At 39.7% G+C, this 25,419-nt stretch overlaps 1 protein-coding gene across 1 annotated transcript in view; it reads right to left on the bottom strand.

Annotated features, from left to right (window-relative positions):
- The window catches only part of CWC22 (CWC22 spliceosome associated protein homolog), a 70,360-nt gene extending 51,121 nt beyond the window's left edge, over positions 1-19,239 (bottom strand). The window contains exons 1-7 of the mRNA XM_063429790.1: positions 19,049-19,239; positions 6,588-6,655; positions 4,902-5,030; positions 2,172-2,414; positions 1,433-1,561; positions 1,065-1,233; positions 170-223 (exon numbers count right to left, since the gene is read on the bottom strand). Of these exons, the coding sequence (XP_063285860.1) occupies positions 170-223; positions 1,065-1,233; positions 1,433-1,561; positions 2,172-2,414; positions 4,902-5,030; positions 6,588-6,655; positions 19,049-19,075 (819 nt within the window). The 5' untranslated portion in view covers positions 19,076-19,239. The remainder of the gene's footprint in view (positions 1-169; positions 224-1,064; positions 1,234-1,432; positions 1,562-2,171; positions 2,415-4,901; positions 5,031-6,587; positions 6,656-19,048) is intronic.
- Between the last annotated feature and the right edge of the window lie 6,180 nt (positions 19,240-25,419).

Genomic DNA, 25,419 nt, shown 5'->3' on the forward strand with positions numbered 1-25,419 from the left:
TGTTTACCAAAGAATTTGTAAGCACGTATTGACCAAACTAAATTATGAGAGGCCTGCGCGCTTACTCTCCTGCCTATGTACTCATTTGTGTTTTATTCTTCTGCAAACTATTCTACAAATAAAGATTCTCAAAAAAATAAAAAATAAGTCAATGGAAATGTCAACTCACCACATTCTGATTAATAAGATGAGCAATAAACTTTGAAGCAGTCAAGCAAAGTTGCTGGAAGAAAAAAAAAAAAACGTAAGAAAGGAATATTTGAACCATTAACAGTGCAAACAAATCATTATATGCTGCAAAATCTTATTAAAAGGAGCCCAGTCTACAAAGGCATGAATGACAAAGCCCCAGATAAGCCAAATCAAGGCATTTAAAAGTATACATTAAAAATACTTCCCTCCACACAAAGCCAATTCCAGTTTCTGCTCCTGTTGCCCTGCCTGCTTTCGATCTTTCCACCTCCCGTTTTGTCTCCAGCACAGGGCTTCCCACTGGCTGTTTTGAATGTTATTTGTATGCGAGTTCTCCCTATATTAAAACCTATATTACTAAAGGTGTTCTCTCTTTTGTTCAAATGTGCAAAGCACTAATTTTCCCATGAAAAAATAGCTCTATTTTCACCTGCATTGGTTAGTTTGAAGCATTCGTTTTTAGGTGCATTAGTGGGGGATTGGGTTAAAGCTGTATCTTACGCCTTTCTTGCAGGGATTGGATTGCTATGCTTTTAAACTTTGAGCACCTTAATAAATGCAATATGTAGGGACAGATACTTTGATGGGATAATAATAGCTGCTTTTTCATGATCTATACAATGAAGTGTCCCAAAGAGCCTAACAGGCTGGTTGTATCTGAAAGTCCAGTAATCTGCCCAGTCAACTCTCTTCTGAGTGGTGCAATCTTGATCCAAAGTTGTATCCTTGGTCTCCCCGTGACTAAACCACTTGTTATGCTCTTCCCAGCACCCTGATGCAATTCTCTTATCCATTCAAAATCTGTCAATAAGTAGTTACATTATCTTTTAAATTTCACATGCATCTCATTTATAAAAGCACATAGTAGGTACCTTGTCATTTCTTCTGTATCCTTTGCGGAAGTTTAAAATGAGTCTTTTTAGAATGAGTTCACCAATCTGCGGAAATTTTGAGTTGATAATGGATACAACTGCAGCATACACATGGGTAAAGATTGGAGATGCGCTCTGCGCTTGGAGAATAGATCTAGAGAGCTGACCCCTGCAAGAAACAAAGACAATGATGTGTATAGGTAATATGTGACAAAAAACAAAACACTATTTTTTAAAAGAAGCAGAAAAAACGTATTACAAAAGAACATACCTGTGAATGGCAAGGCCTCCTTCAGATAATTTATAATAATAGATTTATAGACACTAGGTTGTTTTCTTTCTGTGATAAGTAACCCTTGATAACTCACCTTCCACGAACAATGTTTTCTTGAAGCAGCTCTTGAATAATATTACCAATATTAGACACGTTCACTTTATTGATAAGACCATTAATTGACTTCTTTAAAGCTTCCCAGCTCATTCGTTGGTATGCCAAGCTGCAAGAAAGACAGAAATTGTACAGTCAAAAAAAAATAAAAAAATATATATATATATACACAAAACAAAAACTCCCCCTACAAACAAAATAAAAACACTTAATTTAAAACTATCTGCTGCAAACAATGCCACCGAAAATGACATTTCATGGGAAAATAGATTTTTATTTAAATATAGTATATTTTGCACTACTTCTCAAATAAACGTATTTTTAGGAATTAAACTATACAAGCGGCAGCATGGTTCACAGTATGTAGATACAGATGTTAATTTATATATTGTTAGACACATAAAACCAGTGAAGTAAGTATATTCTTAAGTAAGAATATCACATGTCAACATATATCTGTATTAGAAACAACATGAAGTAGGACTTGTGCAAATGTGTATATATAAAAGGCAGAAAAAAAATATTTAACTCATATTTAATATTTCATTAATAGTTCTTGTTTTCCTTCTATTAAAACACAGAACATAAATACATTGGCACTACAACTCCTGCATTTAGAAACATAAGCTGGATCATCTGATAGCTAAGCACCAATGGAAATGTGAAGAAAAAAAAACACACACCTGTCAAGGTTAGCCATCATTGCACAATTTGTTTACCTGCTCTTATCAGTTATCTGTTCTTGCATCATCCGGAGTTTTGCAGGAGGGATGTAAGCACCACCTGTCCTTGTAAGGATTGGATCCAGTTCTTCCTTTTTCTTCTTCACTGGAGGTTCTGCTGATGTCTGTTCTTCTGACCTCTCCTCACTTTTCCTTGATGGGGGAGATCTTCTGTTTCTCCTTCGGTCATAATCATAATCATAATCTTGATCCCTTCTTGACATATGACGATCTTTTTCCCTTAAATAGTACATACCAAAAATGAAATGTTATTATAAAAAAATAAAAAGACTAAGAATAGCATCTGTAATGTCAGATGTCACAACAAAAAGCATTTAGAAAAAAATCATGCAGTTGTGAGACTTGCCCATATTTTCTGGAGTGTTTCTACATATTATTAGTAAAATAGTCTAGCTGTCAGATACTTGATAGAATTCCAAGGAGTGCACAAGAGAAGCAGCATTTTTAATTAAACTGGCAAAGTAGTTTTTTTAAACTATTCACTGTATAGTCTCTTTCCAATTAGTACAGTCTTTTACAGTGGAACTGCCACTTTCCAGGATTTCTAATATTGTGTTTACTTATCCCTAGTGACACTGTCAATATTCATGTCTTTATGTGCTTGCCTTTAGGCTTGATCAACCTTTTATTAAACTATGGGGATGTGTTTAAAAACATGATTAAATGTTTATGTTGCAGCTATGTTCAATGCTGGGACAGTCCAGGGCAAATCACTTTACTAGATAGTCAGATATGTTTTGAGGAAGAAAGATATCACAGATATACAGTTCCTAAAGAATGTAATTGGAATGACACCGATTTACAAATCAAAGAAAAGGATTTTCTAGGAAGAAAAAAAAAGTGCAGCCATTTTAAAATAGCATTCTCAGCAGAAACCTAGCCCAAAACCGTGTACAATTCATTAAAGGAAGCAGTGAAGAAGGAAAATGCATACAAAAAACATCTACAATGTGCAATTCAAGAAAGAAAAAAAAAAAAAACATTTCTACTGAAAAAAAAATGAAAGGTAAAAGTAGCTCTGTTACCCCCAAAACTTTTTAAGCATTTCCTAAAGATAAAATCTTTAGGAAATGCTCATCAAGACAGTGTTGGAAAGTTTATTGAAATTCCAGTTGTCGAAAGATATAAGATGGATAGGGACCTTTTTGTGTTGTGTTATAAATTTGACAAAATTTGGCTGTGGAAATAAGGCATTATCTCGCTCACAGCAAGATAATATCTATTGAGGGATTCTACAAAGAATTCAAACATGACAGCATCAGGCAAGTACAGCTCCCCTCTGCCATTGCAGCAATGTCACCATCGAGGGTCTTTGCAAAATGTGCAATAATACAGTAAATTGCAAAAAATAAAGATTAATATAATATCAGAAAACGATAATCAAGAATAGGGAAAAAGTATTTTCACAATATTTAATCAACTTGGTTAAATTGCTATTAAAGATGACCTTATTATACTTTACACTACTATATTTTAACTACTACCAGTCTCTTCCAAAAACAACTGAAATGTCAAATTTTAACTTAGAGGCAAGTCAGCAGCTGAATGGAGGCTGCTGGAGAAGAGAAACAGCAACTATATACAATAAATAAATTTAAAAAAAAAAACAACAGGCAGAGGCAGAATATCATAGATGTAACAGGCAGTGTTATTTACTAAATTGAGAATTCAAGGCAAACCTCAAATATAAAGGAAACCTATGGGCATCAAAACAACTTTCGCTTGACCCCTTAAGAACGGAGGCAATTGTACAATCTCTGAACCAAAACAAAACCTGGAATTTCATCTATATGTCTGTTCAACCATAGTTAACCTCTTTCATATTAAAGTGCACCCATACTTATAAATCAGTTTCTTCAGGAGAAATGGGGCTTTCATTTCACATCAAATATTTATATATCAAACATAATTTGTGAGAAAATTCCCAAGTACTGCATGACATTTTAATTGTGAATGTCATAATACTATCAGCTTTCACTGCAATAAAATCCACATATTTGTGTTCAGTGATGTCTCCAAGTACCGCCAATGTACAGGTTTAATGGGGTTTTTGGAAAGTTACAGGGTCAAATATATATTTTTTTCCGTTTCAGTTTATACACATTTAAATTTGCCCGATTGGTTCGCTGGGCCCTGTATGCGACTTGCACAGCCTTCTTAAACACTGAACCTACATATTTAAGGTTAATTTATAGCACAGTCTATTTAATTTAGAATTTCATATCTTCTTTACTGTTAATAGCTTGCTAGACTCTGCAGGAGTTCCTGTGTGATTGAAGTTCAATTTACAGATCAGGAGATACAGACTTCTAAAGTGAGTTAACATCTGATTGAAAATGAAACCATTTTTTTCATGCAGGCTGTATCAGTCACAGCCAAGGGACATGTGACTAGGGCTGCATAAACAAAAACAAAAGTGATTTAACTCATTAATGGCAGAGCATTAAACAGTGATACTGCAGGGGCATGATGTATACACCAAAACTGCTTCATTAAGCTAAAGTTGTTTTGGTAACTATAGTGTCTTTTTAAGCTAAAGGACTGTAAGGACTGACACAGTTAAACTACATTTTAGCCATGCTTAATATGAGAGGATGTTCAGCTTACACAGACACAACATGCTGCATTACTCCAATGTGTCATCTAAGGACATGAAATTTACTTTATGCACATTAAATACCAAATTTGATACAGCCAATAATTTACCTGTAATCCTCTGATCTCGCGTATCTCCCATTTCGTGATCGATCGTCATCATATCGATTCCGATCAGAGTAGCCCCTACCATGGTAGCCTCTGTCCCTAGGGGATAATGATCTATCCCTGTCTTGGTATCTAGAATAAAATGAAAAACCAAAAAAACTAATTTGTAAAAAAAAAAAAAAAAAAAAAGGGAACCTATACAACAACAGAATTGCAATTAAAATGGTAAATATTACAAAACTAATATAACAGGGATAAAGGAGGAAAAAAATGAAAATCATTAAAAATTCTCATGCAAAAGACAGCTTTTGTCTTTGCCGAGGAACACCATTCCTACTTATCATAGGATGAAACCACTGTAAAAAAAGTGACTATACATTTGTCATATAGTCTTCTCCTACGGTAGTTGAGTGACTAGTAAGTTAGTACTGATGCAGTCAATAAGACAGTGAAGAACAATCCCTCTAAATCAAGTACCAGATCAACTCAACAGGTTGGCATAGAGACGATTATACAAAATATGCATTTGCCATCTGAACCTTTTGTTTTTATACAAAATATACATTCCACTCAACCACAAAAAAAATAAAATAAAAAAATAAAAGATTCTTGGAGAAGCAATCATATGGGCCAATGTTCCTAATTTATACCCCCTCTACCCCTGATTACATACCAATAGTTTAATAACACGTGTTACCAAAGCACATAAATATTTAGTAGTGTATGGCAACCATAGCTAATATTTTCAGTAAAGAAAATTAATTTGCAGTAAGACAGATTTACATTTTTTTTTTTCTTTTTAAAGGTACAAAAAAAAAATTATGCAGCAGGAAATATAACAAAATGTATCCCATAAACCTATACATTTAGGCAAGACATGCAAGCATGCACAAATTTAATTGTTTGAGAAAACAAAACAACTAAATCAGTCATAGCATGTGGGTTTAAGCTGCTGCTGTTCCCAAAACGTTAAAAACAATTGTAGATTAGGGATTTGCTGAGAGAGCGAGAGATCTCAGCCAGATGCTAATTTCAGCAGGCATCATTGGGAAAAGGACCAATTCAATAAAACATTCTGCAAGAGATGGGGGCAAAAGGAAAAAGAGGACAGGGCAAGTATTTTTATTTTTTAAATGACAAAAAACTGAGAGGTGAAGCTTCCCTTTGATGTATATTTGAACAGTTACTGGGGAAGCATCAGGAAGCACACAATATTTTGTTCTTAACAATTTGTAAACATTTCTGCCATGTGAGAATTCCGAAACGTATTTCAGTCTTTCAAATGCCAACCAGCAGTATTCCAAGAAGCAGAAAATCAAATCTGGCTAAAAGGGAACTAATTGACCCATGGCGATTATATTGTTCAAAACTGTTGAATTTTAACAAGCCGTAAAATATTACAGGGGAACTGGCAGCATTTGCTACCAATGCCACAATGCATTAATGTCTAAGAGACAGGAACGATGACTAAAAACATTTCACACATTTACTATCAAGCATTACAAAATTTGCTATATTTGCTGGTTTATAAATAAAATTAATGCAATTTTCTTTTGAAGCCAAATAAAAGGTTTTAGTGCTTATTTGCAGTGGCCAGTTTACTTTTAAAATAGTAACTGAAAAATAAATAAATAAAAAAAAGGATTCACTGAAAATAAACATAACCAAAACATATGTAATAATTCCTACCTGTCTTCTGGCGAGGAACTCCTCCGACGGGAACTATGATCATCTCGCCTGTCATAGCTGGAAGATCTCTGCAAATTGCAAAACAAATGATATAATTTTGTACTGTGAGAAGTCTTAAAATCTATGTAAAGAACTCTAGGATCCTGTGTCTTGAAACCATTGAACAAACTGAATTTTTCATACAGCTACTTTAGTATAAGACATGCTCTAAAAGCTTACAATGTAGCACACAATGTGCAAGACATCATTAGAATCAGACAAAACCAATACAGTGGCAGAACTTGTTAAATCTTGAGTACAGTTCTATTGTGGACAGTGAACAAAGCAAAAAAATAAAAAATAAAAAATAAAATATATATATATATATATGTATATATATAATATATATATATATATATATATGAAGAATAGTAGCAACAGATCTCAGTCAGGTAGTATAGGTGTGTAGTATTTATGTAGGTACCACAGTGTAGAATACAATATGAATCAGGTGTTGCAAATAATGGATAATCAACTAGAGGGAATAAAAGATATGTGTTGTCCACTAACTAATCAGGGTTGACAGCAAAACCATAGGAAATGTTCAGATTCTGAGAACATACTGTTACATTATTAGGTCTACAAAGTACTCCAAACCTGTACTACCTCATCTGAAAGCAAAACCCCATTGCTTCAGTCTATATGTCTATTAATTTTCATATACATACACACACACACACACACACACACACACACACACACACACACACACACACACTCTACTATACTGACTCACAAAAGATTGATTCACATTCAAAAAATGAAAAAGAATCAAGAGAAATCAGGATTAAACAGCCTGATGTTAGAAAGGGCAAGCACTGGAAATCTAGTGTTAGCTGCCTCCTTTATAGGGGAGGGATAAATAGGGCTTAATAAAAGGACAAATAAAGTTGTTATGGTTCCAGGAGGTCTTCATCACTAGCTTGCATTTAGAAAACTGAGTTTAAAAATATGTACATTTTTCACTCTGATGTCTGATTAGGGAGCTAGTGATAGGCTGAGGGTGCCAGCAGAGGCCTTTTAGCAGTGCCCAGTCGGTGGCTTCCCGATTGAAGCCTAGGTCTTCTAAAGAAAGTAGCCAGGAAGAGAAAAATTCTTGAAAAGTTTGAGGTTAAAGATGGTTAAACCTTTTAAGGTACAACAACGCCTGGGACTGCCTGGCACCATAAGAACCTCATTGCAAGGCTATCCCTTTAAGTTTATTTTATGCTATTTTGCAGGACTTGTGCAGCAATTGAGAAGGAGAAAAACTACCTTGTATATTATTGATTCAAGAGGATAGTGAGATTGCATAAGCCTTCTACTTATATAGAAGATATATGATGATAATATGGAGATAAGTGTGAATACATGGAAGATAAAGGCAACTGCATATCTAAATATAAAATACACAAAATAAAGAATGTTAACTCAAAATGTTTAAAAGTGTATGGAATCCCAATCAGTATATACTAGGAGGACTGTAAAATCCTAAGAGTTCCTATAATATATTGTGTTTGTTACAGAGTAGAAAATTAAACTACCATCAGGGTGGTACAGATTTCAAATATGTCCTAGGAGTCAACAAGCTTTGGCACAGAGCAGCAGGCGAGGCTGCAAGCCCAAAATAAACTAATTGGAGAGATCAGATGCCTTTCTGTGAGCACAGGAGCCTGTGGAGCCTGTGGGTGCAGATACCACAGGTAACGCTCCCACGCAGTCAGATTCTTCCTGGAAAGTCGGGGTGTTGTCAGGGGTTACCATGGAAACACTCTCTCACCTGAAATGTTACAACACAGGACCACCAGCGATACATAAAGATCCATGCCCACTCCCAGGCAAAAGATAAGTGGTCATTCGCAAACAAACACACAAAGGGTTTAGAAACACACGAGGCACCAAAGACACCAACTACACACCAGGCTACACATCAGCCTACATACATACATACACACACAATATTAGACACAAACACAGATGTATGCAATGCCACAACCCCCACCACACTCACACTACTAATTATATAGGCACTCGCTATTAAAACATTGCCTACCTCTGCCCTAAGGTATAATGTTATTAATTAATTCAATAGCACTCATATTTCATTCCCCCCCCCCCTCTCTGGGGGTGGGGGCAATAAACTGGTTTTCTAGGGATACTGAGAGGAGAATAAAGAGTAGAGGAATAGAAAAGAGTCACCAATTAATGGACTGTAAATTGTTGTGAAAGCTAGGATACAAACCGTAGCTGACAGATTACGCAATGTGATCACTATAACTGACTCGCACAGCCAGTTAAAGACTAGGTTTAGAAGTAGCGTAAGAAGAGTAGGTATGGTTTCTGGTTAGAACCAATGTAAACATATAATACCAGTGTGCAAAAGAGCTCAGAGAAAAGACAACTCGAGCACCTTACTCTTTGGTGGGTCCCACCACTCACTTGCTTCACAAGCTAGTTTTAGCTGCCATTAAAGAGAGAACCTATATATTATTTGCATATCAAACCAGCAAGCTCTGCCTGTACAAGATACAGCACCCACAGATGACTTGAAGTTGGTGGACATAGTTAGTAAGGTATAACTAGGCACATTGAAGGTATAATTATTATTATTGTTTTAATTCTACATAGAAAAGATACTGCAGACGAGGAGTAATCAACATTCAGCACTCCACATGTTGTGGACTGTATCTCCAATAAGGGTCTTACAGCCATAATGCTGGCTTAGCATTAGGAGAGATGCAGTCCAAACCATCTGGAGTACCAAAGGTTGCCTACTCCTGCTCTAGGCACTGAAATATTTTGGTGTAATAAAGCAGTTTTAGTGCATAGGTTCAATAAAAGTACCACTAATATGTTCTCATTTTTGTTGACAATCTTGGTTTGGTGTTCCCCCAGAGAGAAACATTGTGAATAATTGAATAATAAGACATGGTTAACACCTGTTTAGGTTTTGCCTGGATTGGTCAATCTGCCCTTTCGATGGGTCAAAAATTACAGCGTGTCATTTTTCTTCAGTGATAAACCTATTTCCAAAAGTATACTAATAATGTCACTACGTTGGACAGAAAACAAAATCACAAGTCTGTTAAACACACATGGCTCTACAAATAACAAGGCCTGTCACTAATTCCAATTATGTTGCCTTCACACCGTTTTCTCTCCTGGAATTCTCTGGTTTTGGTTATTATATATTGGCAATCAAAAAACTGAAATCAATATAGGTAAATCAGTTAAAGGACCACTATAGTGCCAGGAAAACACTCGTTTTCCTGGCACTATAGTGCCCTGAGGGTGCCCCCACCCTCAGGGTCCCACTCCCGCCGGGCTGGATGGAGAGGAAGGGGTTAAACACTTACCTTTTCCAGTGCCGGGCTCCCTCGGTGTTGGAGACTCTCCTCCTCCTTTCCCGTCATCGGCTGAATGCGCGGCAAGAGCTGCGCGAGCATTCAGCCAGTCCATAGGAAAGCATTCTCAATGCTCTCCTATGGACGCTGGTGTCTTCGCACTGTGAAAATCACAGTGAGAAGTGCCTCTAGCGGCTGTCAATGAGACAGCCACTAGAGGCTGGATTAACCCTAAAGTAAACATAGCAGTTTTTCTGAAACTATGTTTACAGCAGGCAGGGTTAATCCTAGGTGGACCTGGCACCCAGACAACTTCATTAAGCTCCAAGAAAGCAGCAGTACTTTATCCAGTTGTATAATGTGCATGTTTCTTTGCCAATTCTATGCGGAAACACAAGCAGAGAATTCAAGGAGTATAAATTCAATAACAGCTGAACCACGGGTATGATATTCCTGGTCTAGAGAGTGTCGTTTTACAATATACAGGCTGGGAAAGGAGCATGAAATTAAATTAGATTAACAGAGCAGCTCGCAGATCATGGTTAATGAACAGCTAGGTCTTCAGAAGCGGCACAACTGCAGACGCCACAATACTGTTTTATGGTCAAAAGCGTAAGAGAGTTTGTGCGTGTATGCGTAGAGCAGAAAAATCTGAGATGTTGGAGTTCCACAACATAGGGAGACTGGTGTCATACTACTAATATACATGTTTGGGTATACATATACAGGGAGTGCAGAATTATTAGGCAAGTTGTATTTTTGAGGATTCATTTTATTATTGAACAACAACCATGTTCTCAATGAACCCAAAAAACTCATTAATATCAAAGCTGAATATTTTTGGAAGTAGTTTTTAGTTTGTTTTTAGTTATAGCTATTTTAGGGGGATATCTGTGTGTGCAGGTGACTATTACTGTGCATAATTATTAGGCAACTTAACAAAAAAACAAATATATACCCATTTCAATTATTTATTTTTACCAGTGAAACCAATATAACATCTCAACATTCACAAATATACATTTCTGACATTCAAAAACAAAACAAAAACAAATCAGTGACCAATATAGCCACCTTTCTTTGCAAGGACACTCAAAAGCCTGCCATCCATGGATTCTGTCAGTGTTTTGATCTGTTCACCATCAACATTGCGTGCAGCAGCAACCACAGCCTCCCAGACACTGTTCAGAGAGGTGTACTGTTTTCCCTCCTTGTAAATCTCACATTTGATGATGGACCACAGGTTCTCAATGAGGTTCAGATCAGGTGAACAAGGAGGCCATGTCATTAGATTTTCTTCTTTTATACCCTTTCTTGCCAGCCACGCTGTGGAGTACTTGGACGCATGTGATGGAGCATTGTCCTGCATGAAAATCATGTTTTTCTTGAAGGATGCAGACTTCTTCCTGTACCACTGCTTGAAGAAGGTGTCTTCCAGAAACTGGCAGTAGGACTGGGAGTTGAGCTTGACTCCATCCTCAACCCGAAAAGGCCCCACAAGCTCATCTTTGATGATACCAGCCCAAACCAGTACTCCACCTCCACCTTGCTGGCGTCTGAGTCGGACTGGAGCTCTCTGCCCTTTACCAATCCAGCCACGGGCCCATCCATCTGGCACATCAAGACTCACTCTCATTTCATCAGTCCATAAAACCTTAGAAAAATCAGTCTTGAGATATTTCTTGGCCCAGTCTTGACGTTTCAGCTTGCGTGTCTTGTTCAGTGGTGGTCGTCTTTCAGCCTTTCTTACCTTGGCCATGTCTCTGAGTATTGCACACCTTGTGCTTTTGGGCACTCCAGTGATGTTGCAGCTCTGAAATATGGCCAAACTGGTGGCAAGTGGCATCTTGGCAGTTGCACGCTTGACTTTTCTCAGTTCATGGGCAGTTATTTTGCGCCTTGGTTTCTCCGCACGCTTCTTGCGACCCTGTTCACTATTTTGAATGAAACGCTTGATTGTTCGATGATCACGCTTCAGAAGCTTTGCAATTTTAAGAGTGCTGCATCCCTCTGCAAGATATCTCACTATTTTTGACTTTTCTGAGCCTGTCAAGTCCTTCTTTTGACCCATTTTGCCAAAGGAAAGGAAGTTGCCTAATAATTATGCACACCTGATATAGGGTGTTGATGTCATTAGACCACACCCCTTCTCATTACAGAGATGCACATCACCTAATATGCTGAATTGGTAGTAGGCTTTCGAGCCTATACAGCTTGGAGTAAGACAACATGCATTAAGAGGATGATGTGGTCAAAATACTAATTTGCCTAATAATTCTGCACACAGTGTAGAACCACTTGCAACTGTGATCAGAACATATCAGCTTTGTGGAGTTTACAACACAAATATAAACATATGTTAATTTTACTGAACGTTCATAAAATGTAACCTGTTGCAGTTATCTTACAAAAAACTAAGCTTGCACTGATCTGACTCAATACACCATATTTGAATAGGATTTTTGTAAAGGATTTACAAAACACATCCAAACATTTAAGAACAACATGTTCATAGACCACAAGCATAATAATTATGCAGGGGCTAAATCCTAATAAAAGTCACAAATATGACTAGAAGCATGATGTGAATGCTGTTCATTAGGCAATATTTTACTGCCCCATAGTAAATATTCAGTGTCACTGTTGAAGCTAGGGTTATCAGATGTTTTACTAAACATATAACATGTCACGCTGATGAGCTGCACAAGAAAGCTATTCTATAGTGTGTAGAATTCAAATGCTGGAGGTATGAAATTCAAATTTGATTAACGCAGCGGTTCCCAAACTGTGACGGGCACACAGGGGAACCGCAAGATATTTTTACGGTGCTATGATCACAGAACAGGGAACCATGCCAATGTAATGCTGGCAGTCGGCAGGGGAGGGAGAGAGGACCTGGGGGAGCTTTAACCTGCAGCTCCACCGGGTTCTTATCTCGTGAGCTCAGAACGTTGCCTCGGTTACCACGGCAACGCTCCAAACTTTGCAAGAGTGAACTCTAGCAGTTCCTGAGGCTGCCAGAGTGTACTCTTCTCCCCCACTGGGGCCACCAGGGCTTCCCCACCGGACCACCAGGGATTGTCCCCTCTCCCAGGCAAAGGTAAGCAGGGAGGTGGGATATTTAAATAATAATAATTCTTTATTTTTTTAATTTAAAAAAAATGTATTAAAATAAAAGTATATATTTATCTGCCCTACTACCCCCACAGACCCACAAAAACTCCCCCTATACACACACACTACCCCTCATACACTGCCCCCCATACACACAAACAGTACCCCCTCATACACGCCCCTCCCCACACACACACTGTACGCCTCATACAACCTTCCTCTCACACACACGCACGCACTACCCCTCATGCACAAACTGCCCCACATACACATACTCTGCACCCCTCACACACACGCACACCCCCCTGCCCCCCAGATACACTACTGTCTTTATCCCCTACTACAACCCTTATCCTGGCAGATTCCAGGTAAGTTGTCAAACTGTTCTTAAACAGTTTGACTACTTACTCTGGGAGGGCACTACAGGCACCATAACAACTATAAAGTGCTGTAGTGGTTATTGTGCCTAGATTGTTTCTTTAAATAATCTACCAGTGCCCCTCCCGAAAGGTTCTGGATCTGCGCTTGAACGGCAAGCATTTCTGCTGAACAGGGGACCGGTATATGCCGCTGCGCTGTACATATATACAACCTAGGAAATTATTTTAACTTGGGGCGCCTTGAATTAAAAAATTTGGGAACCACTGGATTAACCACTTCTGTAGAAATGCTGTACATAGTGAGATATTTGCACTTGTGTGGCAAAGGCTGATTACACCCCAGGCACACATGACCTTGGCAAAACACAACTCTGTTCCGGACTGCTAAATGTCAATTCTGTGCAAAAATTACGTATGTCGTCAACACGCACTATATGCTGGCAACAGACATAATTAGCATCTCCAAGGGCAATTATTTGTCTCTGTTTAAATTTATGTCCCCCCTACCTTCCCAGTCTAACATTTTTTTTAAATGTTTTTTTTTTTTACACCAACTTCTCTCCCTCTGTCGCCGTCTTAAAGCGCATGCATGCTTTGACCTGGTCAAATGTTTCCCCATGAAAATTATTTGACTGGAACACGAAGCGGAATTGAGTGCTGCATCGTGACGTCTGACAGGGTGCAGGAGATCCTCATCAAGCACTGGATTCCAGGTAAGTTTCAACCTATTATTTAGCGACTTATTTGTAATAAGAGGGGTGGAGGGGAGACTATTATACAGCGCTATGGAATTTGCTGGTGCTATATAAATAATAATATTAATAATAATAATACAGGGCCTAACATGCCGCTATAAAGAAACAAAGAAATACAGACACCTATTGCAAAAAATGGTTGGAATAACACTACCTAAATATTAATTATAATTACATTAACCCTGCACGGTACGTAATCCTGCGGTGTTCGTTTGTTTTCCAGAGCTGTGTTTTGCGATTTCAGCCTGTGTAAAGAGTTATACTTGCCATTAGTGCTGCTATGGCACTGACCCATTTCTAGATTTTAGTTTTATACAGGCAAGGTGCATCTTTTTCTATTATTCACTAAACTCCAACTTGAAGCTAACTGGTTTTATGAATGGCAAATCTGAGGCACAAGTAAATGAATATATTAAAAAAACAAAAAAGATCTCTAACTTGAGGCAAAAATATCCTAATTGAAAATCAGAAAGGCAGGGAGAGACTGTCCATTTCTACCATTTACAATCCGGCTGAATTCCCAGTTTAGTGAATAAATCATAATAATAATAACCATAGAGGTGAAATGGCTAAAATTCCCAGGTTAGAGAATAAATAATAATAATAACCATAGAGGTGATATGGCTATGATTGCCAGGTTAGATAATAATAATAGTAACCATAAAGGTGATATGGCTATAATTCCCAGGTTAGATAATAATAATATTGACCACCATAGAGGTGATATGGCTATAATTCCCATGTTAGAGAATAAATAATAATAATATTAATAGTAACCATAGAGGTTATATGGCTATGATTGCCAAGTTAGATAATATTATTAGTGATAATAACCATAGAGGTGATATGGCTATAATTCCCAGGTTAGAGAATAAATAATAATAATAATAATAACAACCATAGAGGTGAAATAGCTAAAATTCCGGTAGGAGGAGCCTAACGCTTGAACTGGACGGACGCAAATCTTCCGAGCTCCTGCCAAAAAAAAAACACAGAATATCGGTGCACCGCTGCAGGCAAACTACCACAAACACACTAGGGTACGTACCCCATCACCTCAGCGGCACAGGCAGAGTCCAGATGCCCTTTCTGTTCCCACAAACGGGCAGAAAAGTACGCCGCAGAGTCGGGGCCTACTGCACGCTATCGGCCTCACAAGCCGCAACAGCCCTCCTTGGCTTCCCAGACGAAGCAGACTGGTACCCATACAAAACCAGACAACATATGCCGGGCGGGGAAACGATGGGCCGAAAATCCCAAAAGGCTCAGGCCAGCGCAACTAAAGACTCCCAAGACATTGGAGCTTTGCTGCAGCGCCCACCGGCCCACAAAATGGTGGCCCCGCCAGAACATGAGACTGGCTCCAGCTCAGACTCTGCCTACGGAGAACAGGGGGAACCTGCAAACCCAAAGACAGCCACCATAATGACTACAGACCCGGATGAACTGACCCCAGCCACTAAGCTGGACATAAAAAACCTGCTGCAGGAGTTAAAGCAAATGTCATCAGCAGAGATGGACTTAATAAAAACTGAAGTCCAAGCTGTGACTGCCCGAGTACAGGCCTCAGAGGAGGACATCATGGACGTGCAGCAAGAGGTAAAGGGACTAAGAGACACAGTAATGCAACTGCAGACTGCCCACAAAGAGATGGGAACACGGCTCGACTTAGCAGACGACCGAAACCGCCGCGCAAATATAAAGATCAGAGGCATCCCAGAAGCGGTTGACCATACTGAATTACCACACTACCTCCGACGCCTTCTCGCCACCCTACTACCCCACACGCTAACCAAAAAACTCACACTAGGAGGCTGCTTCCGTATTAGCAAACCCAGGCAAGCACCAACAGCTGCACCCGGGGACGTGATCGTCCGATGCCACTCCATTGCTGACAAAAGCCGCATGATGGCCGCGGCCAGAGGAAAAACCCCGTTGGAATTTGAATCGGCACAATTAAGCTTTTACCAGGACGAAACTAAGAACACTCTAATATGGAGGAAATCCCTTGGCCCGGTCACCCAGAGTCTTCGGGAGGCAGGATTGGAGTACAGATGGACACAACCAAGAACACTCACAGCAGAGAAAAATGGCATTACCACCTGCTGCCAGTCACTGACCGACGCTGAAGCCTTTCTCCAAGCCCTGGGACTCTCAATGGGACCCGCAACCCCTGAGACGCAGAGCACGTCGCCCAACTGGGACCCAGCACAAATTGTTCCCTTTGTCCCCCGTACGAGAGGGAAACCAGGAGCCAACACTTGAACGATAGTCACCAAGAGAGACTCACATGTCCGAGCACCTCTGATTAGCAATAACCTTGCAGTTCTGATTTAGGTTTTGTTAAGTTTTTGTTAAAATCACCAGCCGTTACTCTCTCGCAGTGCATGCACACACCACCCAACTGAACACAAGTACACCAGACACACCTGCCCATCAACAACAGCCCCACTAAGTCTTGGGAAAGTGAAGCACTCCCCACGAACACAATCACCATCAACTGAAAATCCCCTGGCCCCCTTTGATTAAGGGACATACACACATCACTCCGACATGCACTTGTCCCCCCCTATATGTCCAAGCATGCCCCTCTTCCAGATCCGTACCCATCACATACCCAAAGAAGCATATATAGCACACACGGCAACACTTCATGGCGAAAACAACACCAGCACTAAAAGGCACAGCGGGGACCCATTTACTAAAAGCCCCCTCCCCCCACCCCATCTCGTATACGCAGAACTAAAGAGACCCGCACACACACGTTGCCCAACCAACACTACCACCTATATAATGTCATAGCAACCTACATGCTTGAAAGGGAGTACAGTAACTAGTGTTATTTCTCTATTCTTGTAATTTCTGTTCTCCCCTGTACCTAGACAGACGTATTGCTACCACCATTGGTAGTCCAACCAGCATTGGTATCCCATGTAAAAAACAAACAAAAAAGAGGCCATTGAACGCTAGAGTGCACACACCTTACATACCTTGTCTAATAATCTGTGTAACTGCCCTCACTTGTTAACAACCTGTATAGTTGTAACACATGCCTCAATAACACAAAGATAGGATTGTTTAAGAATCAAAAACAAAAATGTGCATATTCTCCTGCCACTGTTTACCATGTATACAATGTTTGTGCTGTTGTGGCGCTTGATCTAGCAATGTACTTACCTGCACAACAAAAATAAAGAATTAAAAAAAAAAGAAATGGCTAAAATTCCCAGGTTAGAGAATAAATAATAATAATATTAATACTAATAACCATAGAGGTGATATGGCTATAATTGTCAGGTTAGATAATAATATTATTAATAATAACCATAGAGGGAATATGGCTAAAATTCCCAGGTTAGAGAATAAATAATAATAATAATAATACCCATAGAGGTGATATGGCTATGATTGCCAAGTTAGATGATATTAGTAATAGTAACCATAGAGGTGATATGGCTATAATTCCCATGTTAGAGAATAAATAATAATAATATTAATAGTAACCATAGAGGTGATATGGCTATAATCCCCAGGTTAGATGATAATAATAATAATAGTAACCATAGAGGTTATATGGCTATGATTGCCAAGTTAGATAATATTATTAGTAATAATAACCATAGAGGTGATATGGCTATAATTCCCAAGTTAGAGAATAATAATATTGATAATAATAACCATAGAGATGATATGGCTATGATTCCCAGGTTAGAGATTAATATTAATAGTAACCATAGAGATGATATGGCTATGATTCCCAGGTTAGAGATTAATATTAATAGTAACCATAGAGGTGATATGGCTATGATTCCCAGGTTAGATAATATTAATAATAGTAACCATAGAGGTGATATGGCTATGATTCCCAGGTTAGATAATATTAATAATAGTAACCATAGAGGTGATATGGCTATGACTGCCAGGTTAGATAATATTAATAATAGTAACCATAGAGGTGATATGGCTATGATTCCTAGGTTAGATAATATTAATAATAGTAACCATAGAGGTGATATGGCTATGACTGCCAGGTTAGATAATATTAATAATAGTAACCATAGAGGTGATATGGCTATGATTCCCAGGTTAGATAATATTAATAATAGTAACCATAGAGGTGATATGGCTATGATTCCCAGGTTAGATAATATTAATAATAGTAACCATAGAGGTGATATGGCTATGATTCCCAGGTTAGATAATATTAATAATAGTAACCATAGAGGTGATATGGCTATGATTCCTAGGTTAGATAATATTAATAATAGTAACCATAGAGGTGATATGGCTATGATTCCTAGGTTAGATAATATTAATAATAGTAACCATAGAGGTGATATGGCTATGATTCCCAGGTTAGATAATATTAATAATAGTAACCATAGAGGTGATATGGCTATGATTCCCAGGTTAGATAATATTATTAATAGTAACCATAGAGGTGATATGGCTATGATTCCCAGGTTAGATAATATTATTAATAGTAACCATAGAGGTGATATGGCTATGATTCCCAGGTTAGATAATATTAATAATAGTAACCATAGAGGTGATATGGCTATGATTGCCAGGTTAGATAATATTAATAATAGTAACCATAGAGGTGATATGGCTATGATTCCCAGGTTAGATAATATTAATAATAGTAACCATAGAGGTGATATGGCTATGATTCCTAGGTTAGATAATATTAATAATAGTAACCATAGAGGTGATATGGCTATGATTCCCAGGTTAGATAATATTAATAATAACAATATTAATAGTAACCATAGAGGTGATATGGCTATGACTGACAGCCATACAGGGCCAATGGTGACCAGCTGGGCTACACACTGCCTGTTACCCACCTTGGTATGGACCACGCTGCTCTTCATGTCTCCCGGCTCCTGTCTGAACCCGCTGTCTGCTCGGTATAATAATATCCACAAAGGAGCCGTCCCCGGTCAAAACTCCAGATATATCCGCCTGTTTACACTCACACCGTCATTTACCGCCCAGCACTCACAGTCCGCACGATCACTCACCACTTCCGGTTACCCAGCACTCCTCGCGGCGCTTACCTTCACGGCGGGCGGCTGAGGACAAACATAGTAGCAACGCGTTTCCCTGTTCTCTTCTTACATTGTACCTACTGGGATCTATGCTTGGGAAAAGAGAATTTACTAAATAACTAAAAGAAGATATTTTTTTAATTTAGAAAAAAAAAAAAGTAAAATAAGAATGAGAAAAAAAAATAAATAGGGAAAAAAAACAGTTTATCAGCTCTGTAGAGTTAAGATTTAAAACATACTGAATATATATATATATATATGACTTTTCTAAACAAATATGTATTTTTTTTGTGAATGATATCAAGATTGTCTTATTTTACCTTTGAGATTTTAACTTGTTCAGTAAAGGAATTGAACAAATAAGCCAATAATAGTAACTCTAAAAGTTGCACAATCATTCTTATTCATCACATAAATAAAAGAAAATAAATAAAACATGACCAGTGAATGACTACAAAGCTGTAGCTTCTTATTAGGCCATTTTTTGGGGGGGATTAACAAATATTACAACATGCCATTTGCCGTCTGGTAACAGCTCTCGCCACCAGGGCCGGTGCAAGGATTCTTGCCGCCCTAGGCAAGAATACATTTTAACGCCCCCTTATGAATGCAACTACATTCCCTCAGAGGTTTATTCACTAAACTCTGAATTACACTAAAGAGATATTTAGGGAAAGAGGTGCACTGAGTACATAGTAAAAGGAAACTATAGTGCAAGGAAAACAAACTTGTTATTCTGGCACTATACCTTCCCCCTCCGTCAAGTGCATCCCCCCTCGTGGTGCAGCAGGGGTTAAAACCCCTTCTGTCACTTACCTGGTTCCAGCACAAATGTCTTTTGTGCTGGCTTGAGTCCGCCTTTGCTCCTCAATGGCCGCGCTCGCAGTGGTATTTCCGTGACTCTCTCACTGGCATACACACTTACACATTCTAACTCTAACCTACACACTAACACATACACATTCTCACTGACCTACACATTGTCACTTGCACACTCTCACTGACATACACAGTGTCACCTACATACTCTCACTTATACACACACTCTAACTTACACACTCTCACTGGCATACACATTGTCAGTTACACACTCTAACACAACACAGTGTCACTTGCACACTCTCCCTAACACATACTCACTAACAGTGTCACTTGCACACTCTCCCTAACACACACACCCAGAGTCACTTGCACTCTCCCTAACACATACTCACTAACAGTGTCACTTGCACACTCTCCCTAACACACATACCCAGAGTCACTTGCACACTCTCCCTAACACATACTCACTAACAGTGTCACTTGCACACTCTCCCTAACACACACACCCAGTCACTTGCACACTCTCCCTAACACACACACCCAGTCACTTGCACACTCTCCCTAACACACACACCCAGTCACTTGCACACTCTCCCTAACACACACGCACACACAGTCACTTGCACACTCTCCCTAACACACACACCCAGAGTCACTTGCACACTCTCCTTAACACACACACATCCAGAGTCACTTGCACACTCTCACTAACAAAAACACAGTCACTTGCACACTCTCACTAACACACACACACACAGAGTCACTTGCACACACTTACTAACACACACAAAGAGTCACTTGCACACTCTCACTAACACACATACTGTCACTCAAACACAAACTTTACATAAAGTCACACTTTATTTACACACACAAACAAACCAATTTAACACACTCCCCCATTTACAAACATGCACATCCCCATTAACCATACCATACCTGGGTGCTGTGAAGAGAAGAGGTCCAGGCTGCAGGATCCAGGATGTTGCTCTTTCTACTGGGGGAGCAGGAGAGCCGTGCACTGTGAGCACAGGCTACTTCCTGCTCCCTTCACAGTGCTTCCGGTGTTCACAGGCTCCCCCTGCCTGCAGGAAGCATAGTGCTCTGCTCGGGTTACAGCAAACCCCACTGCCCGTGATACCGGAGAAACTGACGGAAGCCAAGCACAGAGAGATGGACACAGGTTTCTTCAGGAAGGAAGAGATTCTTTATTGGATCACCGATCGGGACTCAGAGGGACTAATGTCACCAAAATACAGCAAGTTCTGAGCCCCGGACAATAGTGCAGGCTCCTTATATAGGCATATAACTCCTCCCATATTAAGCTCCACCCGCACATTCTCTTAACCAATCAACACAAATAAGAATTAACTTCCTGTTTGACCGCATGGCTTGTCCAGCACAATGGAGGAGGGGAATACTATATCCTGTATTCTTGCACATGCTCCGTACACTACTGATCGTATCTTGCCTCGTGCAACCAACTGATCGATACGTCAGCATATGCACGTACACATGCCACGTGGTAATCTCGGCCTACTAAATTTATTTTTACCGAGATTCCACCACATTCCCCCCTTTGATGCCTCTTGATATTTTACAATTACTTGAGGCATCACATAACCTTAGTTTTGCTTACACCGCAAGTTACCTTGAACCAGACCAGACTTATCTTATGATGTGAATCTTCAACATTCATCTTCTTGCATTGGTTCTCCCTGATCTAGAGCCTTATATTTATATATCGCCATTATCTGCGCAGCAGCCTTCCTCTCTGCTATACTTCCTATCAGGCTTTGCACAGACCTAACTACTAAGGGTATAAGACACGGTAGGAGTAGACACAACAGTAAAATCAGTAGGACTCCACCTACCACTGCCTTAAGCCCTCCAAACCACTCATACCAGCTACCAAACCAACTACTTGGATTGTACCCTTTCCATACCTGAGTAGGCACATGCGCTAGTTTAACCATATGGCTAGTAAGCTCAGCTATTGCTTGCCCTTCGTCATCTATTTGAAGACAGCAATTGCTCAGGTTAAACTTCCCACATACACCTCCCTCTACTGCCAAAAGGTAATCCAAGGCTAATCTATTCTGGTACACTGCTGTCCTCATCCTGGTATTATGTTTCGCTAGAAGATTGAGCGCTTGTGATGTTTCATTAGTGATAATCTCAACCACCGCTTGTAATCTTATAATGCGGTTGAGCATATAAATAGGGGTTCTATAACCAAAGGTACCATCCTCAGCCCACGTGGCTGGCCCATAATAGTCTATAATACGCTGGGGAGGCCATTCATTATCTTCCCAGGTGCCTATCTCTATGGGTCCCCTTTTCTTCCTATGATTCACATCATACACTTTAACACCTAAAGTCTCACCTGTTTCAATCGGTAACAAGAAGAAGGATGGTTTGAGCATACCCAACACACATGCCCCTTCCCAGTCCTGTGGCAGCTCCGAATAGGCTTTCTTACCACAGATCCAGTACAAATTGGCTGGGGCTCTCCAGGTAGATGTGATAGATAGATCAAACCACACATCCTTTAAATTGGCGTATCTAGCAAACGGGTTAGATGGTTCTGAGACATTTGAAGCCGACCACCAAGTTGTATTCTTTGTATCATCATCATAAGCTTTTTGCCCTAGACAAGTTAATTCTCCTACAGAAGTATTATACATTATTCCTTTCCTTGCTATGCAAACATAACCTATGATGGAGGTCTTTAATCTCCACTCAGATTTACCTCTAACACTCATATGATAATCGGCTTGTGTAGATATTAGTTGGTCAACTGCCTCAGAACCGGACATTACCTCCTTTGCTTCCCAAGGCCATTGGTCTCCCATGTTAGTACCTCCACACACATAGCAGTTAGTAACATTAAGACTACCGGCAATACTTTCAGCTAGGTCAATGAACAGGTTTTTAGCGTTATGGGGGATCTTATTATCTATACTCATCTCTTCATAAAAGGAATGGTATACTTGATGAGTCTGGGAGGATACCGTATCAGTCTCTATTCCTATAAACAATAATGTCCCAGGATCTAAACCCGTCCCGTATATCTGAAACCCAAATAAATTTCCATACTTATCTAGGAACTTGTCGGGGTTATTAATAAGTATATGGACTGGGTTGCATTCCATAGACTTACAATAAGGGCTAGTCGGCAACTTAGTCACTATCATGTCTTTATCTACTGTCTGTCCCCAAGTCGCCCACCCCACACAAGACCAATATGGGCAAAAGTTATAGTCTTTATTTGGGCATCTAGGACTTACATATTTATTTTTACTACTGGGACAAATATATTTATCATTAGACCCATACGTCCTCTCCCATCTAAGATCCCCACATACATTCCACGGCTTTCTACCACTTGATATCGCCTTACATGCATCAAATAACAGAACACCCGAAGAATATACGGATTCTAACACCGTCTTATTAATTAGGGTCCCCTGAGGATCTCCATTCCTGAGAGTCAACCAAATTGTACGAGGTTGATACTCTGGACTGAAGCACTTAGGTTCTCCTACTCCTAAATGGCACACACTATAGTCTATATTTAGGTATCTACATCTTGATACCTCTCCTTTACATTCGTATTGTGAATGCCAAATTAGGGTTTGGGAAATATGGTTACCTGTTCTCGTAGTCTTAATGCATACCTCACAGCTAGGAGTGTCGGTACCTCTACCTTCCTGAATATAAAAACACATGTAAATAAACACAATCAAAAGCACATCTTTCGCCGTCATCCTCAGTCTTCGTCCGTGCGATGGAACCTCAGCTTCCAGGATGTGAGGGCTGCAGGGAATGGAGTTCTGCTCGTCTTCACAGGTGTCCCTTCGAGACTTTCCTGGCTTATACACTATGTGTTGGTAAGCGGACAGGCTTTATTATGGCCTTCTCACTCACACCTGTAACAATAAAATTTGTAATCCACAATAATTCCTCGTTACTCCGACTGAGTAGTGCGTTTCAACCGGATCTTGCAGGGATTCTCTGGATCTGCTGTAACTTGCCAAGAATCGACTGCTGCTGGTTTAACCCTGGAGTGATGTATCCACGGAGTTACTTCGGCTACTTTTATCGCTGTAGGGGTAGACAAAAGAACAACATAAGGACCTCTCCATTTGGGCCCTAACGGTACATTATTCCACTCTTTAATCCACACTTGGTCTCCTGGATGATAACTATGAACAGGGGGATAAATATTCACAGGTAATCTATCTTGTACCCATTTCTGTACCTCCTCCATAGTCTTACCCAACTCTACAACCTGCTGCCGAGTAATTCCTTCTCCCAACTGACTCAAATCCCCCCTTAAGTTACCAAGTACGGGAGGTGGTCGCCCATACATGATTTCAAAAGGAGAGAGGCCCATCCTTCTGGTAGGGGTACTGCGGATTCGCAATAGAGCTATGGGTAAGAGAACGTTCCACTTAAGTTGGGTTTCCTGACACATTTTAGCCAACTGGTTCTTAATAGTTCTATTCATTCTCTCTACCTTACCAGAACTCTGGGGTCTATATGCAGTATGAAGCCTCCACTTTATACCAAGCATATGAGTCAGTTGTTGTAGGCACTGGTGAACAAAAGCTGGACCATTGTCCGATCCTATAGAACAGGGTAGTCCATATCGGGGTATTATTTCTCGTAGCAGGAATCTTACAACTTCTCCTGCTTTCTCTGTACGAGTAGGACATGCTTCTACCCAGCCTGAATAGGTGCACACAATTACCAGCAGGTAACGATGTCCACCCGATTTAGGCATTACTGTAAAGTCTATTTGTAGATCGGACATGGGGAGTCCCCCCATAAACTGGACTCCTGGTGGCTTTACTGGTCCTTGTCTTGCATTATTCTTAGCACACGTTACACATCTGCGTACAATGGCCTGAGTCAAGTTGGACAATCTTGGTATGTAGAAATGTTTCCTGAGAGATTCTTCAGTACTGTCTCTCCCAGAATGTGTCCCGTTGTGATAATTTTGGACAATTTCTACCGCTAGTGATGCTGGTATAACTATTCTTCCATCTTCTAGCTGATACCACTTGTTCTCCAAATACTTTCCCGGTTCAGTCTTTAACCACTCCTCTTCTTGAGCTGTATAAACTGGAGTCCATTGGGACAGTGGAGTTGGTATAAGAGCAGCTATATGCCCCACATACTCCTGTCTTCCTGATTCAGCAGCACGCTTAGCTGCACTATCTGCCATCCGATTTCCCTTGGTTACATCACCATCTCCTCTCAGATGCGCTCGACAATGTATGATACCGACTTCTTTCGGCTCCCACACTGCTTCCAATAGTTGTAGGATTTCGGCTGCG

The sequence above is a fragment of the Pelobates fuscus genome, chromosome 8 (genome assembly GCF_036172605.1).
Source record: "Pelobates fuscus isolate aPelFus1 chromosome 8, aPelFus1.pri, whole genome shotgun sequence".
NCBI lineage: Eukaryota > Metazoa > Chordata > Amphibia > Anura > Pelobatidae > Pelobates > Pelobates fuscus.